A 17,184-nucleotide genomic window follows, 5' to 3' on the forward strand; every position below is an offset into this window, starting at 1 on the left:
AAATAACGGCAGAAATCAATGTGTGACGTACGGCGAAGGTATCCGTTAGGTCAGTGCGGCGAAATTTAAGGTTAATAGGCTACGGCAGCAGACGACCGACGCGAGTGCCTTTGCTAACAGCACGACATCTCTTCCAGCGCCTCTCCTGGGCTCGTGACTATATCGGTTGGACCCTACACGCCTGGAAAACCGTGGCCTGGTCAGTTGGGTCCCTATTTCAGTTGGTAAGAGCTGATGGTAGGATACGAGAGTGGTGTAGACCCCACGAGGCAAAGTTGCCAACAAGGCACTGTGCAAGCCGCTGCTGGTTCCATAATGGTGTGGGTTGTATTTACATGGAGTGGAGTGAGTCCTCTGGCCCAACTGAACCCATCAATGACTGGAAATTGTTATGCTCGCCTACTTAGAGACCATTTGCAGCCATTAGTTTACTTCGTGTTTCCAAACAACGATGTAATTTTTATAGATGGCAATGGCTGTGTCGCCCGCATCTCGTGGTCGTGCGGTAGCGTTCTCGCTTCCCACGCCCGGGTTCCCGGGTTCGATTCCCGGCGGGGTCAGGGATTTTCTCTGCCTCGTGATGGCTGGGTGTTGTGTGCTGTCCTTAGGTTAGTTATGTTTAAGTAGTTCTAAGTTCTAGGGGACTTATGACCACAGCAGTTGAGTCCCATAGTGCTCAGAGCCAATGGCTGTGTCACCGGGCCACTAATTGTTCGCAATTGGTTTGAAGAACATACTGGACAATTTGAGCTAATGATTTGGCCACCTAGAATGAATCCCATCGAACATATGTGGGACACAATCGAGAGATCAGTTCGTGAACAAAAATCCTACACCGGCAACACTTATGTAATTATGGACAGCTTATAGAGGCAACATGGCTCAATATATCTGCAAGGGACTTCCAACAACTTGTTGAGTCCATGCCACGTCGAATTTCTGCATTATGCCGGGCAAAAGCAGGTCCGACACGATATTGGGGGGTATCCCATGACTTTTGTCTACTCAGTGAATAATTCATCGTCGTCATTGGTTGGTCGACAGCGTTTGGCGTGGGATCTATCACAAGAGCATGAAAAAGTAGTGCAGACTTTGAGCAGGCACATTTTATGAATGCCAATTTCTGACAGAGGACATTTGATTTTTAATAGTGATAACGGAGAACTATCTCCATAAATGTGATTGTTCTTAAAATATAATTTTTGATGCAAACAATGCATATTTCAAGTCAGATACGATTACAGGAGCTGTCAACTGATGCAGGGCAAGGGAGTGAAGTGTAAAGTAAATTCACAAGACGATATTTCTCTCTGACTCTGTTACTCTGTAGCAGCGTTCTGCAATCGCTTCAAGACACTTTTGACTTAGCTGTAAAAGTACACCTCGCAAGGCAGACACAACGGTGTCACGCTTACGTAATATAACTCGCCACGAACATAACACTATTATTATTATTATTATTATTATTATTGCTCTTCAGAAGAAACACGACTCGACGTAACGATACGGTGGAAGGTTCGGGTAAAGAATTTTGAGACTCGATCGCAGTACTAGCCAGATAAATTGTCTGCCGCCTCTTAGCCGGTTGCGATAACGCCGCTGTTCTATGGTTGACGCTCTCGTATGGTGTTCAACAATCTCGTAAAGTTTTGGACCTCGATTTTTCAAAAATACTTTAAAAGCGCACCATACCAGAACAGTATTTATTAGACCTAAGTACATACTACAGTCGCGAAAGATTAGCAGAATCGGCGGCCCGTTGGTTATCGATAATAAGAACATCGGCATCCGCGGCTCTTGTCGGTGATGTTAAACTTTTGTGTGTGTTGGTGCCACGTCATTCTTCTGATGTTTCGGCCTTCTTACCGAGGCGGTCTTCCAGATGGTGGCTGCTCACTCTGGTGCACTGTCAATCTTTTGGTAATTTCGTGATAGATATTGATAATTTTGGTAAAGGTAGCTTCTACATCTACATACATATTCCGCAAGCCACCGCAAGGTGAGTGGTGGAAGGTACCCTCTACCACTATTAGTCATTTCGCATTCTGTTCCACTAGCGAGGGAAAAACGACTCTCTATATGCTTCCGTATGGGCCCTAATTTCTGGTATCCTATCTTAGTGGTCCTTACGCAAAATTTGTCTCGGCGTCCTTAGAATCGTTTTGCAGCCAGCTTCAAATGGCGGTTCCCTGAAATTTCTTAGCAGTGTTCCTCGAAAATATTATCACCTTCCCTCAAGGGTTTCCCACTTGTGTTCCCGAAGGATCTCCGTAATACTAGCATGTTGATGAAGCCTATCGGTAAGAAATCTAGCAGAATGCCACTCAATTGCTTCGATGTCTTCCTTTAATCAGACCTGGTGGCGATATCTGACGGCATTTTTTAATCGTGGAATCTACTGGTACAAAAGTTTTTCTTTCTTTTCTCTTTTGTCGGTTTAACGCTGATATAAAACTATTCCCTTAATGTTTCAAGTAAGCGACATTCATGTAGGAAACTCATGGAATGACCACGTCTGTGGGCACACGGTTAACTAATTTCTCTCTGTCTTCTTGCTGCAGAAAACTTCAGAAAATTGTAACTTCTGATGCATCCTTAGCACGAGCTGAGCTTGATTCTGCAACTCCACGCTTAGACTTCTACTGCACTCGCAACTCTGTTTCAACGGAAATCGAGGGCTGTGTTATGTCATTGTTTAGAGACCTTACAAATTTTACGAGATCGTTGCTCTAACGGAATCAGACACGAACGGTCGCTCTATATACGCTTGGCCTTCATGAATACTTGCCATTACGATCAATAGAAGCATGAAACTGCAGCAGCCTCTTGGAAACAAGTACAATACTTCATCTTACAAGCTGTTAAGGAACAAGGTGCCGATGCACTTTTAACCACCCTCGAAGTAACACTATTAAACAATTTTCAAAAAATTAAATATTCTTTCCAAATCACGGCTGTAATGCGATTGCGTTAGACCCAATTTTCTTCAGCTTCAATAAGGCTGAAGATAAGAGGAAGAAAATCAGTAGTTTTTGCAGTAAAAAAAGGTGAAAATATTGATTTTAACTCATCTTCTGTCTCGACATCCATTGCAGTTTCTTCAATTTTTTGCTCAATAGTCTCGGAGCGTGTTATTTTTCCTGCATGGATGCGAAAAGATTCCAATTGTTTAGACTTGATACATTTTGTCAATAATAAAACGTTGCAGTCATGTGTATTCACTTTAAATCACTTTTATTCCATATTCGGAAATACTTTGATTCGAACAGAATAACGACACATCATTGAATGTCAACCATATTCTACTCCCAACTCGTACCAACTAACGCGCCGAGAAGTGCAAATGTATTACATATTATAGTAACTTTTTAATTTTACAAAACACTTTCATACTGACATCGTCAACAGTTACAACGTCGATAACTACAAATGTAATAACAATTTTGAAATACATCGAAAATACGAAAAATAATTATGTTATTTGAAAAATAAATAAATTAATAATACCTGTGTTTGATTCGTCGTTTTAGAATAAAGTTTTATGTTTGTATAGGTGTTCTAATTCTCAGAGTAAATCATCAAGTACAAGACATACCGATAATAGTTTCACTGACCAGTTCCATTACATGCTGAACGAAGTCATGTCATTTAGTGTCCACTGGTTATTACGAGGAGTAGTCATACGTATCAAGCGGTCACAGGCCCTATAGACCACGCGCTGCTTCCAAAAACTGCCGCCATTCCTCTCTGTTTTGCTCTCGGTTCCTCCAAGTGTCGTCAGTATTTCTGGGCTGCCATATCCTTCGCCAGGTCGTCCATCCAGCGCTGCCTTGGTCGTCCTATGGGGCGTCTGGTGTTTACTTTCCTCTCAGGTGCTTTCTTCATCTGTCTTTCTTCTGGAACACGGGCTAAATGGCCTGCCCACTGGATTCTTTTGCTCTTTAGCTTCTGTAAGATTCTTGGTTGTTGCATCAAGAGGTAAACTTCCCCGTTCTTCCTCCTCCTCTATTCTCCTTTATCTTAAATCGGTCCCAATATTTTTGTTTCTGAACTGTACATGGCTTCTGGCATAGAACTGTGTTATATATTCTCATCTTGATATTCGCTGATATTTATTTTGAACTGAGTGTTTACCTGAGTGAATACATGCGTTTCATTCCAACTGCTGGCCTTTCTTTGATTTCCATCTCAGTGCTATTGTCGCTGGCAAACCAAGATCCCAAGTACTTATCACCCCGAGAAAATAAGGTTACGTAATTAATTTTTTTTTTACAGGTACTTGTTTCCAGTACTTGTACTCATTCAAATCTCGACGCCATAATACCGAAGCACGCCACCAGAGGAGGCAAAACGAAATGACCGACATGACTGACAAAATGGAGTATTCGTATGGTGCAGTCATTCATTTTCTGCATTAGAAGGGGAACAACGTTGGAACAACCCATACTTAAATGAAACTATATGGTTCCAGAAACTTTTTCAAGTCTTAAACATTTTTGATGTATATATGCAGACAGAAGCGACTAATGAAAATTTGTACCAAGGCCGGGATTCGAACAAGAGTCTCCTGCTCACTAGGCAGATGCTCTAACTACTACGCCGCCTTGGCGCAGTGGCTTTGCACATCTGCACGAACTATCCTAGCACGCCTTCCACCGCAGACCAAATTCCTATTCACGCCTGAAGCCACTTGGTATTCCCCCTAAACTTGAACAACATTGCAGACGCTCTCCAACGGTACTGGAATAGCACCTCAGTATGGAACGAAAGAGGGGATCCTGCACGAAATCCAGGCGTATGTGATTTAATCAAGTGAAACTGTATGGTTCAAGAGACCTTTTCAGGTCTCCAACATCTATAATGTATGTAAGCAGACTGAAGTGACGAATGAAAATTTGTGCCAAGGCTAGTGGGGAGTACCAAGTGGGCTCAGGCGTGAATTGGAATTTGGATTGAGGAGAGAAGCGTGCAGTGAAGTTGTGCAGGGTGGTGGAGTGGTTATCACATCTCTTGTGAGCAGGAGACCCGCGTTCGAATCCCGGACATTGTACAAATTTTCGCTCGTAGCTTCAGTCTGCATATGTACACTGACAGAAAAAAGAATCGCAACACAAAAAAGGAGTTGTGCGACATATACGAAGGTTGGTAGGCGTGTTTACACATCTGAAAGATGATGTTTATTCAGATTTCGCGCCCGCCGCAGAGGAGTGGTGCTAATAATGCCACGGTGAGGATGCAGATCAGGTTTGCTTTGAGTACACGCTGTAACGGTCGTGAGCGTTAGTTACCTTTGCGTTCGGACGTGATCAGTTCATGTTAGTCAAGAATACCTTTCAGGCGACAAAGACACCATTATCAACAGCGCACAGACTTCGAACGAGTCGGTGTGATAGGGCTACGAGAAGCTGGATGTTCCTTCAGCGATACTGCACAAAGACTGTGACAGCAATGTAGCCACTGTACATGATTGCTGGCAGCGGTGCAGAAGAGAACGAACGGTCGCAAGAAGACCAGGCCAAGTGGCAGTACCGGTAGGGAGGACCATCGTGTTCGACATTGGGTTCTGGCGCGTCGTACTGCATCTGCAGCAGCAATTTGAGCAGCAGTTGACACCACAGTGACACAACGAACTGTTACAAATCTGTTACTCCAAGGACGGCTCCGACGAAAACGTCCTATAGCGTGCATTCCACTGACGCCAAATCACCGCCAGTTGCGATTTCAGTGGTTTCGTGCGAGATCTAATTGGAGGGCAGGGTGGAGATCTGTTGTGTTTTCTTGTGAAAGCTGGTTCTGCCCCGGTGCCAGTGATGGCTGTGTTTTGGTTAGGAGCAGGCCAATTGAGGGCCTGCAATCATGTTTTTTGCTCGCGTATCGTGTCATTTCTGGAAACCCAGAGTCTACTCTGTAGGAATCAACATGGATTCCGGAAACAGAGATCGTGTGAGACCCAACTCGCTTTATTTGTTCATGAGACCCAGAAAATATTAGATACAGGCTCTCAGGTAGATGCCATTTTCCTTGGCTTCCGGAAGGCGTTCGATACAATTCCGCACTGTCGCCTCATAAACAAAGTAAGAGCCTACGGAATATCACACCCGCTGTGTGGCTGGATTGAAGAGTTTTTAGCAAACAGAACACAGCATGTTGTTCTCAATGGAGAGACGTCTACAGACGTTAAAGTAACCTCTGGCGTGCACACTGGACTCGCATTCGGGAGGACGACGGTTCAATCCCGTCTCCAGCCATCCTGATTTAGGTTTTCCGTGATTTCCCTAAATCGTTTCAGGCAAATGCCGGGATGGTTCCTTTGAAAGGGCACGGCCGATTTCCTTCCCAATCCTTCCCTAACCCGAGCTTGCGCTCCGTCTCTAATGACCTCGTTGTCGAAGGGACGTTAAACAACACTAACCCTAACCCCTCTGGCGTGCCACAGGGGACGGTTATAGGACCATTGCTTTTCAAAATATATGTTCAAAAAATGGTTCAAATGGCTCTGAGCACTATGGGACTTAACTGCTGTGGTCATCAGTCCCCTAGAACTTAGAACTACTTAAACCTAACTAACCTAAGGACATCACAAACATCCATGCCTGAGGCAGGATTCGAACCTGCGACCGTAGCGGTCGCGTGGTTCCAGACTGTAGCGCCTAGAGCCGCACAGCCACTCCGGCCGGCACAATATATGTAAATGACCTAGTAGATAGTGTCGGAAGTGCTATGCGGCTTTTCGCGGATGATGCTGTAGTACACAGAGAAGTTACAGCATTAGAAAATTGCAGCGAAATGTAGGAAGATCTGCAGCGGATAGGCACTTGGTGCATGGAGTGGCAACTGATCCTTAACATAGACAAATGTAATGTATTGCGAGTACATAGAAAGAAGCATCCTTTATTGTATGATTATTTGATAGCGGAACAACCACTGGTAGCAGTTACTGGGGAGTATGCGTACGGAACGATTTGAAGTGGAATGATCATATAAAATTAATTGTTGGTAAGACGGGTACCAGGTTGAGATTCATTGGGAGAGTCCTTAGAAAATGTAGTCCATCAACAAAGGAGGTGGCTTACAAAACACTCGTTCGACCTATACTTGAGTATTGCTCATCAGTGTGGGATTCGTACCAGGTCGGGTTGACAGAGGAGATGGAGAAGATCCAAATAAGAACGGCGCGTTTCGTCACACGGTTATTTGGTAAGCGTGATAGCGTTACGGAGATGTTTAGCAAACTCAAGTGGCAGACTCTGCAAGAGAGGCGCTCTGCATCGCGGTGTAGCTTGCTGTCCAGGTCTCGAGAGGGTGCGTTTCTGGATGAGGTAACGAATATACTGCTTCCCCTACTTATACCTCCCGAGGAGATGACGAATGTACAATTAGAGAGATTCGAGCGCGCACGGAGGCTTTCCGGCAGTCGTTCTTCCCACGAACCATACGCGACTGGAACAGGAAAGGGAGGTAATGACAGTGGCACGTAAAATGCCCTCCGCCACACACCGTAGGGTGGCTTGCGGATTATAAATGTAGATGAAGATGTAGAACCAGTCTGCGAGCTACACACATTGGACCTGCACCTGTAGTTATCGTCTATGGTGTGATTTCGTAAGACAGCAGGAGCACGCTTCTGTGTATCCCACACATGCTAACTGTAAAGTTGTTTCCCAGCAGGATAACCCTCGGCCACATACCGCTGTTGTAACCTAACATGCTTTATAGAGTGTCGACATGTTGCCTTGGTCTGTTCGATCACCAGATCTGTCTCCAATTGAACACATGTTGTACATCATCGGACGACAACTGCAGCGTCATCCACAAACAGAATTAACCGTTCCTGTATTTATCAAACAACTGCAACAGACGTTGAACTCCAGGCCGCAAACTGACATCTGGCACCTGCACAACACAATGCAGCATTCAACATTCTGGTGGTTACATCGGTTTTAATGTACCAGCGATACACATTGTCAATGACTTTTCTCGTACTTAGATTAAGGTGTGATCTTTCAATGTTGATCGCTTAAATACTATGTTACCTAGATAAATGTAGTCCGGAAATTTCGATACCGTTCAGTAATGAAGGTCACAGTCACAAATGCTGCTTTTTTTGACTATCAAATGTTGCCTCACACCGCTTATTATCCTGAAATGGCGCCCAGTAACTACTTCCTCCTTCCTCAGATGAAAATAGTACCGCGTGACAGGAATTTCCAAAGTGAAAACGAGGTGACTGCGAGGTTGGACATTTCCTGAACAACGAAAATCCAGACTTGTGCAAACAAGGTCTCCGCCATGTTATCTAACGTGGAAAAAATGTGTCACATTGAAAGATGAATATGTAGAGACGTACCAACACACTCATCAAGTTTCGTATTCACAGCTTCACTTTTTCTAGGTGGTAACAAAGACTTCATGACTACTCCTCGTACGTATTGGCGTCGTCCACTTATTATATAGGTGCTAAGAACGTGTTTCTACTTCTTCTTCTTAACTGTCGCTTTGGCCTGGAAGACCACATGCGTTCTCTACATTCCTCCATCAATCATTCTATTCCTGGCTTTCGAAGTCCACTCTCCTTTTCTCCTGCCCATCGCAACCATATCCCTGTTGATGTTATCCTTCCATCTTGTCCGTGGCCTTCCTCGGCCCCTTCTGCCTTCCACGGAATCTCAGAATGCTACACGTGGTAGTCTTTCCTCTGCCATCCTCGTTAGCTGTCCAGCCCTCGTCACTCTTCTTTTTTTCATCCTTCGGACAGTATCAGCTTGTGAATATAGATTTGCCAGTTCCTGCTTTTTTACTATCCTCCACTCCTGTGATTGGGAGTCCCTCTTGGGGCCAAACATTTTAATATCTTTCACTCGACGACTAGCAGGTTTTGTTCCTTTGTTTTCCTTAAAATAAATGTTTCAGAGCCGTATAGAGCTACCGAGAGAATTACTCACTGGTATAGTCTGATTTTAAAAATTCTCGAAACCGCTCCACTGCACAGCACGTCCCGTAAGCCAAAATATGATATCTTTGCCACTGCAATCCTTGCCTTACTCTCAATTTTCATTCTATTCTGCTCGCTGAAAATGGGCTTAAGCAAACATAAATTAAAATCTGTAGATATTTGTCCTAACTAATTGGATCTTCAACGTGAAGTAAAACAGCGTATGGAACGAGAACGGTTAGAATGGAAACCAAGATGTTGTGCGACTGACAGCTTGGTTAAGCGGCTGTTGCCCAAATACACATCTAATGAATTGGCAGTCGAACCCCAGTTGGTCATCGGATTTTCTTCTTCTGAAAAACTATAGGCCACCCCACAACTCGTTAGTTTAGCCAGCCCGATTTAGATTTTCCGTACTTTCCCTAAATTACTTCAGGCAAACGCGGGGATGGTTCCTACTATAAAACCACAAACGACCACCCTTGTCAAACTAGACCAGTAAGTACGTAAATACCTGTGTATGAATTATCTTATTTTTATTGTCATTAAATTGTAATACCTTATGTCCAGTACCTCAGTAAGAGTGAAACACTGACGGAAAAACTACTACTACTACTACTACTTCTACTACCAAAACTACACAGTGCTATACTGTAGATTGTTAACGAAGGTCCCAGCATACGGAAAAGTTTCCTAGATACGTGAGTCGCCCGAAGACTTCTGAAGTAACAGAACCCACTGCATTGTACTCCACGACTAGTGTTCACCACAGACAAGGCTATCGTCAGGGATGCCCCAGGAATGTGTGATAGGCCCGCTCTTCTTCACTATATACATAAAGGATCTAATGGATAGGCTGAGCAGCAATCTGTGACTGCTTGCTGATAACGCTGTAGTGTACGGTAAAGAGTCGCAGTTTAGTGATTGTAGGAGGAAAGAGAATGACTTAGATTTCTATTTCGGGCGAATGACAGCTTGATCTAAATATAGACAAATTTAAGTTAATGCAGATGAGTAGGAAAAACAATGCAGCTATGTTCGAATACAATATTAGTGATGTGCTTCTTGATAGTCATGTATGTTAAATATCTGTGCGTAATACTGCAAAGCTGTATGAAATAGAACAAGTACTTAAGGTCAGCAGTGGGAAAGGCGAATGGTAAACTTCGATTTACTGGGAAAATTTTCGGAAAGTGTTGCTCATTTGTAAAGGAGACCGCGTACAGAACACCAGTGCGATCCATTCTTGAGTACTGTTTGAGTGTTTGGGATCCCCACCAGGTAGGATTAAAGGAATACGCCGAGGCAATACAGTGGCATTCTGATAGATTTCTTAACGCTATATCTCATCAACATGCTACTGTTACGGAGATTTTTCGTGAACTCAGATGAGAATCTCTGGAGGAAAAACCACGTCCTTTTCGCGAAGCGTTATCAAGAAACCGACTTTTGTGGCTGACTGCAGCCGACGTACATTTCACCCAAGGACCGCGAAAACAAGATGAGAGAAATTAGGGCTCGTATGGAGACAATCAAATAGAAATTTTTGCCTCGCTCCATTTGCGAGTGGAACAGGCAATGGAATGCCAAGTTTTGGTACAAGGTACCCTACTGCACCGTGCACGGTGTGGTGGTTTGCGGTGTATGTATGTGGATGTACTAGTTTGCAGCTCACTGAAAAACAAGGGCACTGCACGGAATTGCTATAAGTAGTTCGCTGTAAAACAACATAAGTACTCAAATTACGACAATTAATCTCTATGCTACGATGCTGTCATACATTTAGGAGGGCTAACTTACCTTCCGGCGAAGCCGACAGCCAAATCTTCTTTCATACTCGATTCTGCTTACAGGTGGAATCTGCAGACAAGAGAAACATTGCCATCTGAAAAATTCAGTGTGAGATAAGATGCCAGTAATGAATATTGATTTTTGGGAATGTATCACCAGAGATAAAATACTGGAACATAGGTAATTTCTCCCCATGCTAAATCAGTTTTTTTAAAAAGGGTAAGAACTACATATTTTCTGCAATAGAACTATAGTTTCTTTACGTGAAACTATGAAGCAATTGAAACTTTTGCTTCATAAACTGTAAATTTCTTAAACTGAAAACGTGACCGTAAAAATTATTCACCATTTACAGACAGAAATTCAAATACATTGACAGTATATTTATTTTGAGACCTTTGCATAGGCATGCCATCTAGCGAAAGAAAAAAAATGATGCTATGTCGGTATGAGCGCACCACAGCAAGTTCTTTAGCGTCCATCCTAAAATTTTAAGAGACGAGTTTGGATAGATGTCGAAAAAGTGGTAAAACGCAAGCCACAAAGGAAACAGAAAAAACACACTAAAATCATACTCTCTCTCTCTCACACACACACACACACACACACACACACACACACACACACACACACGCACACACACAAAACAACGAAAATCAAATAGTCAGATTTTAAACTTTCAGTAAAAAGGGGAAAAGCAGTGGAAAAAAAAGAACACAGCAGATAGCTACTGTTGGCTGGTTGCCGGCCGGTATGACCGAGTGGTTCTAGGCGCTTCAGTCTGGAACCGCGTGACCGCTACGGTCGCTAGTTCGACTCCTACCTCGGGCATGGATGTGTGTGATGTCCTCAGGTTAGTTAGGTTTAAGTAGTTCTAAGTTCTAGGGGACTAATGACCTCAGATGTTGTGCTCAAAGCCTTTTTTTTTTTTTGCTCGATGGTCGTTGGAATAAAAGGGATTCTGCAAATGGTTCAAATGGCTCTGAGCACTATGGGACTCAACTGCTGAGGTCATTAGTCCCCTAGAACTTAGAACTAGTTAAACCTAACTAACCTAAGGACATCACAAACATCCATGCCCGAGGCAGGATTCGAACCTGCGACCGTAGCGGTCTTGCGGTTCCAGACTGCAGCGCCTTTAACCGCACGGCCACTTCGGCCGGCGGGATTCTGCAACTCACTAAAATCTCCAGCCTAAAAGCTTAGTTCAGAGTCCACACATTTCACAAAATTTGAAAAGCTTTACCACACTCATCTCGTCAACAGCTAGAATAGAATCCCCAGCTAAATCTGCTTCCACCCGCTTATCAAAATACAAAATGCACACAGTTAAAATGTGACGTATAGTGATATACACGCCACAGGCATCGCCGGAGTAAGAAGTCATGTGTTGGGGGACAGTGCCCAATTCGGAGTTCGGAGGCGGGTCAGGGCCACTTCATCCCACCAGAGTAACACATATGAACAACGCACTGGCCGGATGGATGGCTTTACAATCTGAAGCTTATTTCCCGTCACTGTCAGCCACTCCTCCTCCACACAACTGCATGGATCTCCGACTCACGAGCGAAATGACAATCTGCAAGGAAATGGCAAAATATGTCATGCGATGTCATGTCCCTGCAGGCGTCCTTGGTGGCTTTGCTCGTTCATTTCCCCAAACTCCCAAGTGTCTCGGTGGCCAAAAGAAAGAGATACCAACTTCCCCTGCTACTGAAAAAAGTAGAGTTGGCCATGTAATAGCTGGACTATTTTCTATGCTGGGTACATGTGCTGCAATGATTGTAGGGCCATTTTAAAATTTTTGGAAAATTTTTTAAAGGTGCTGGAGAAGCTAGAGTGGGACAGTTGGTGCCCCACTTTTCAGACAGTCATTTAGTAAACAGGAGCATTTTCGCCTTTCTTGTGCACCGATAGGAGCGTTTTTCTGCTAGTTCCCTTTTTTCCCCCTGCTACAGCAGGAGATGTCGCTCATATGAAAAGAAGTTTATGGGTCAGTAAAATTTTGATAGTTTACTTATGTGAAACTGCAATAAGCCACACTATGTAATTTTACACCTCAGACCGGATTTTATGTGAACAAAAATTTTGCATATGATTTTCAGTACCACAACTACATGGGATTCCCAGAACATTTCTTATGACCAAGGAGGCGCTTTACAGCGTATTTCTCCGTGGTACGCCACTTTATAAACTACATTTTCGACTCACACTGGATTTTATGTGTGTGTTTTACGGGGGGGGGGGGGGGGGGGGGGGAGGGGGTGGTTAGTGTTTAACGTCCCGTCGACAACGAGGTCATTAGAGACGGAGCGCAAGCTCTGGTTAGGGAAGGATTGGGAAGGAAATCGGCCGTGCCTTTTCAAAGGAACCATCCCGGCATTTGCCTGAAACGATTTAGGGAAATCACGGAAAACCTAAATCAAGATGGCCGGAGACGGGATTGAACCGTCGTCCTCCCGAATGCGAGTCCAGAGTGCTAACCACTGCGCCACCTCGCTCGGTTGTGTGTTTTACGTGTACAGTTAGGGTAATTTCGAACCTCTGTACGTCGGAAAGGGATAAAAATATCAAGAAAATTTTCAGTTTTGCTCGAGATCCCGATTTTAGTATTATATCGTAAGAATTACAGCCATTTCTTTTGCATAGCCGTCTTGGAATCCTTGGCTCGGTTTTGGCACCCAAAAACCGTGTATCTAGAGTGTTTCTCGATAACGGAAAAAGATGGTTGAAAACGGTAAGGTAGTACTGCTTCATAAATGCCTAGGGAAGACGCCGTTAAAATTTGAGCAATTTTCTGCGGTTGTTTATTTTTTAGATTTTGACTCACACCTGATTATAGGTGCATATTTTACAGGTACAAGAACGGAAATTTTGAACTTCTGTATCTGGGAAACGGAAGAAAATATCCAGAAAATTTTCAAGCTTGTTTGAGATATCGACCTTATAAATATATTTTAAAAATTTCAGCAATTTGCCGTCCATAGCCGTCTTGGAATCCGCGATTTGGTTTTGGTACACAAAACCATGTGTTTCGGTTTTTCTCAGGAATCGTCCATGAACTAAATGATGCTTCCGTAAGCCCCGTAATCTTCACCGTAGACCATATATATCGCAGAAAGACCCAACCGATTTGCTCCATTTGCCTAAGCTGGAGGAAGTGTGTAATATTTAGACTTGACCCTGTACCGTAGGACAGTTACAGATAAGACGATCTTTCTGTTTGACGTACAAATGGTCCCTAGCCTACGGACTATCCAAAACACTCAGCTCTAACTTTCTATTACCAATAGAACCCGAGCTATGAGCCCCCGAAAAATACTGTTTTTATGCACAGCATTTTGGAGAATACACTACAGAGCCAAAGAGACTGGTACATCTGCCTAATATCGTTAGGGGTGGGGCCCCAGCGAGAACGCAGAAGTGCCGCAACACGACGTGGCATAGACTCGACTAATGTCTGAACAGTGCTGGAGGGAATGGACACCATGAATTTTGCAAGGCTGTCCATAAATGCTCACAAGTAAGAGGAGGTGGAGATTTCTTCTTAACAACACGTTGCAAGGCATCCCAGATGTGCTCAATAATGTTCATGTCTGGGGAGTTTGGTGGCTAGCGGAAGTGTTTAAACTCAAAAGAGTGTTCCTGGAGCCGCTCTTTAGCAATTCTGGACGTGTGGGATGTCGCAATGTCCCACTTGAACTGCCTAAGTCCGTTGGAATGTACAATGGACATGAATGGATACAGGAGATCGGACAGGATGCTTACGTACGTATCACCTATCAGAATCGTATCTAGACGTATCAGGGGTCCCATATCACTCCAACTGCATACGTCTCACACAATTACAGAACCTCCACTATCTTGAACAGTCCTCAGCTGACGTGCACGGTCCATAGATTCATGAGGTTGTCTCCATACCCGTACACGTCCATCCGATCGATACCATTTGAAACGAGGCTCGTCCGTCCAGGCAACTTGTTCCCAGTCATCAACAGTCCAATGACGGTGTTCACAACCAAGGCGAGGCGTAAAGCTCTGTGTCGTGTAGTCATCAAGGGTATACGAGTGGAACTTCGTCTCTGAAAGCCCATATCGATGGTGTTTCGTTGAATCGTTAGCACGCTGACACTTGTTGATGGCTCAGCATTGAAATCTGCAGCAATTTGCAGAAGGTTTGCACTTCTGTCACGTTGAACGATTCTCTTCAGTCGTCGCTGGTGCCATTCTTGCAGGATCTTTTCCCGGTCGCAGTGGTGTCGGAGATTTGATGTTTTACCGGATTCCTGATATTCACGGTGCACTCGCGAAATGGCCGTACGGGACAATCTCCACTTCATCGCTACCTCGGAGATTCTGTGTCCCATCCCTCGTGCGTCGACTATAACACAACGTTCGATCTCACTTAAATCTTGATAACCTGCACTGTAGCAGCAGTAACCGATCTAACACTTGTTGTCTAATATAGGCGTTGCCGACCGCAGCGCCGTATTCTGCCTGTTTACACATCTCAGTGTTTGAATACGCATGGTTCGAATGGCTCTGAGCACTATGGGACTCAACAGCTGAGGTCATCAGTCCCCTAGAACTTAGAACTTCTTAAACCTAACTAACCTAAGGACGTCACACACACCCATGCCCGAGGCAGGATTCGAACCTGCGACCGTAGCGGTCGCGCGGCTCCAGACTGTAGCGCCTAGAACCGCTCGGCCACAATGTCCGGCGAATACGCATGCCTGTACTAGTTTCTTCAGTGTTTAAGTGTATTAGATCGGGCATGCTGTTGCATGCGTCCCGGTATTTTATAATACTAATACGATATGGGGGTTTAACTTCCTCGTTTGATGTTTGTGTGAAAAAAACCTGATAGTTGAATGGATACGAAGATATATTTATTTTACGTGGGGCGCTATGCCATTACCTAGTCAGTCGGTCATCTGCGCAAAGTGATTTCTATAAGACGCTCCTATATGCATTCTGGGACCTCACATTTATATATGTTCCATTCATTCACAATCACGTTGAATTTAAATACCAAGTGAGGTGGTGCAAGGGACTGAAATTACATTCAAGAGCACTATTCAGAGTGCAGGTTACCATGATTTGACTAAATCGCTGAAGGTCGACAGGCAGTATGATTGCTTTTCTTCCTCAGATTGTAATGACTTCGTCATGAACTAATCTTTCTGAGTTCGAATAAAAATTTTTTGCATCACAATTCCAGTAACAACGCTCGGTTGTTTCATTCTCCCACCCTCCCTCCGCCCCCAATTTTACAAGGAGTCTTTTCATTATCGTAGATGTAGGCTGTAAACGACAGTAAAAATCGTCGCTAGAAGACCTCCAGTGGAAGGAACTCAGTGCAAATGGATTCGATGCAGTTTGTCTCTGGGACTTTCAAGCATCTCTACAGCTTTTGGGTTTTCCAATATTGGCCTATACCAGCGTGTTAGAAGGTAAAATTTATGAATCAAGCGGCTCTACCATACTTTCAAGTTACGCAAACATAGATTTCTGCCTCCGAATTATGTCCAAAGACAATAAGAGAAGTATATTGTGTACTGAATATTAAATGGTTGTGTGTTCGCCGGATGATCTTTACTGTTATGGTCTCAGTTCGTTCGCACCTTGTGATATAGTTATCATCATTCATCCAACATAGATATTAAACGTGTTTGCGGTAAAAGTACCAGCTACACCTTAAGCGCTGCTTGTAGTTTATTTACAGTAGCTCAGCAGTCGTTTTGTGCCACTAACGACAAACATACCAGTAGGGGCTTACTGGGAACTCCGAAAACGGTTGCTATTGAAAACTATACAACGATTCAGTTTAACGGCAACGCATGTGAAACGCGTGAGATGTTACAAGAAAATATTATTTTCAGTGATAGGCAGAATTCCACAGGTGTCGATGAACATTCACACCTATTGGTAAGGCACTAATTTTCACTATAGGCGGTAAAACATCTGACCCCAATTACACTCTGCTTGTATTTCTTATCATGCGGTAGTCGCTGTTTGTTATTCCTTACGACACCAACGGTATCTTTTAAATCTAATTCCATTAATTGAATTATTTTGTCGCTTTACCTTATTAGCCTGAACAATATCCCTACATTTTATAGCAGCAGCTTTTATAGGCCGTCTTGTTCATTTGAAAGGTCTCGACTTCATCAATGGTTTCTACTTTCTAGTGGAAGTTTCATTTCCTGGCTACACGCAAGACAGAAATATTTTACAAATACTACCTACTGCTTTAGTTAAAGGAGTTCTAGTTCGTGAGTGTATATGTGGTTATTTTCTACCGCCTGCAACAGCCTGTTATAACAGTAATAGGCTTGTCTGGACTTACTGTTACCTTGTTTAGCAGCATCTCTTCTCCATAGACATACTATTCGTATTTTTATTCTCAGTAACTCGGCACACATTTAATATTAACCATACATAAAAATGATTTATAT

General features: G+C 43.7%; 1 protein-coding gene across 1 annotated transcript in view; it reads right to left on the minus strand.

Annotated features, from left to right (window-relative positions):
- The window catches only part of LOC126470777 (uncharacterized), a 510,779-nt gene that overhangs the window by 328,011 nt on the left and 165,584 nt on the right, over window positions 1-17,184 (minus strand). The window contains exon 3 of the mRNA XM_050098785.1: window positions 10,733-10,792. Coding sequence (XP_049954742.1) covers window positions 10,733-10,792 — 60 coding nt within the window. The remainder of the gene's footprint in view (window positions 1-10,732; window positions 10,793-17,184) is intronic.

Source organism: Schistocerca serialis, chromosome 3 (assembly GCF_023864345.2).
Source record: "Schistocerca serialis cubense isolate TAMUIC-IGC-003099 chromosome 3, iqSchSeri2.2, whole genome shotgun sequence".
NCBI lineage: Eukaryota > Metazoa > Arthropoda > Insecta > Orthoptera > Acrididae > Schistocerca > Schistocerca serialis.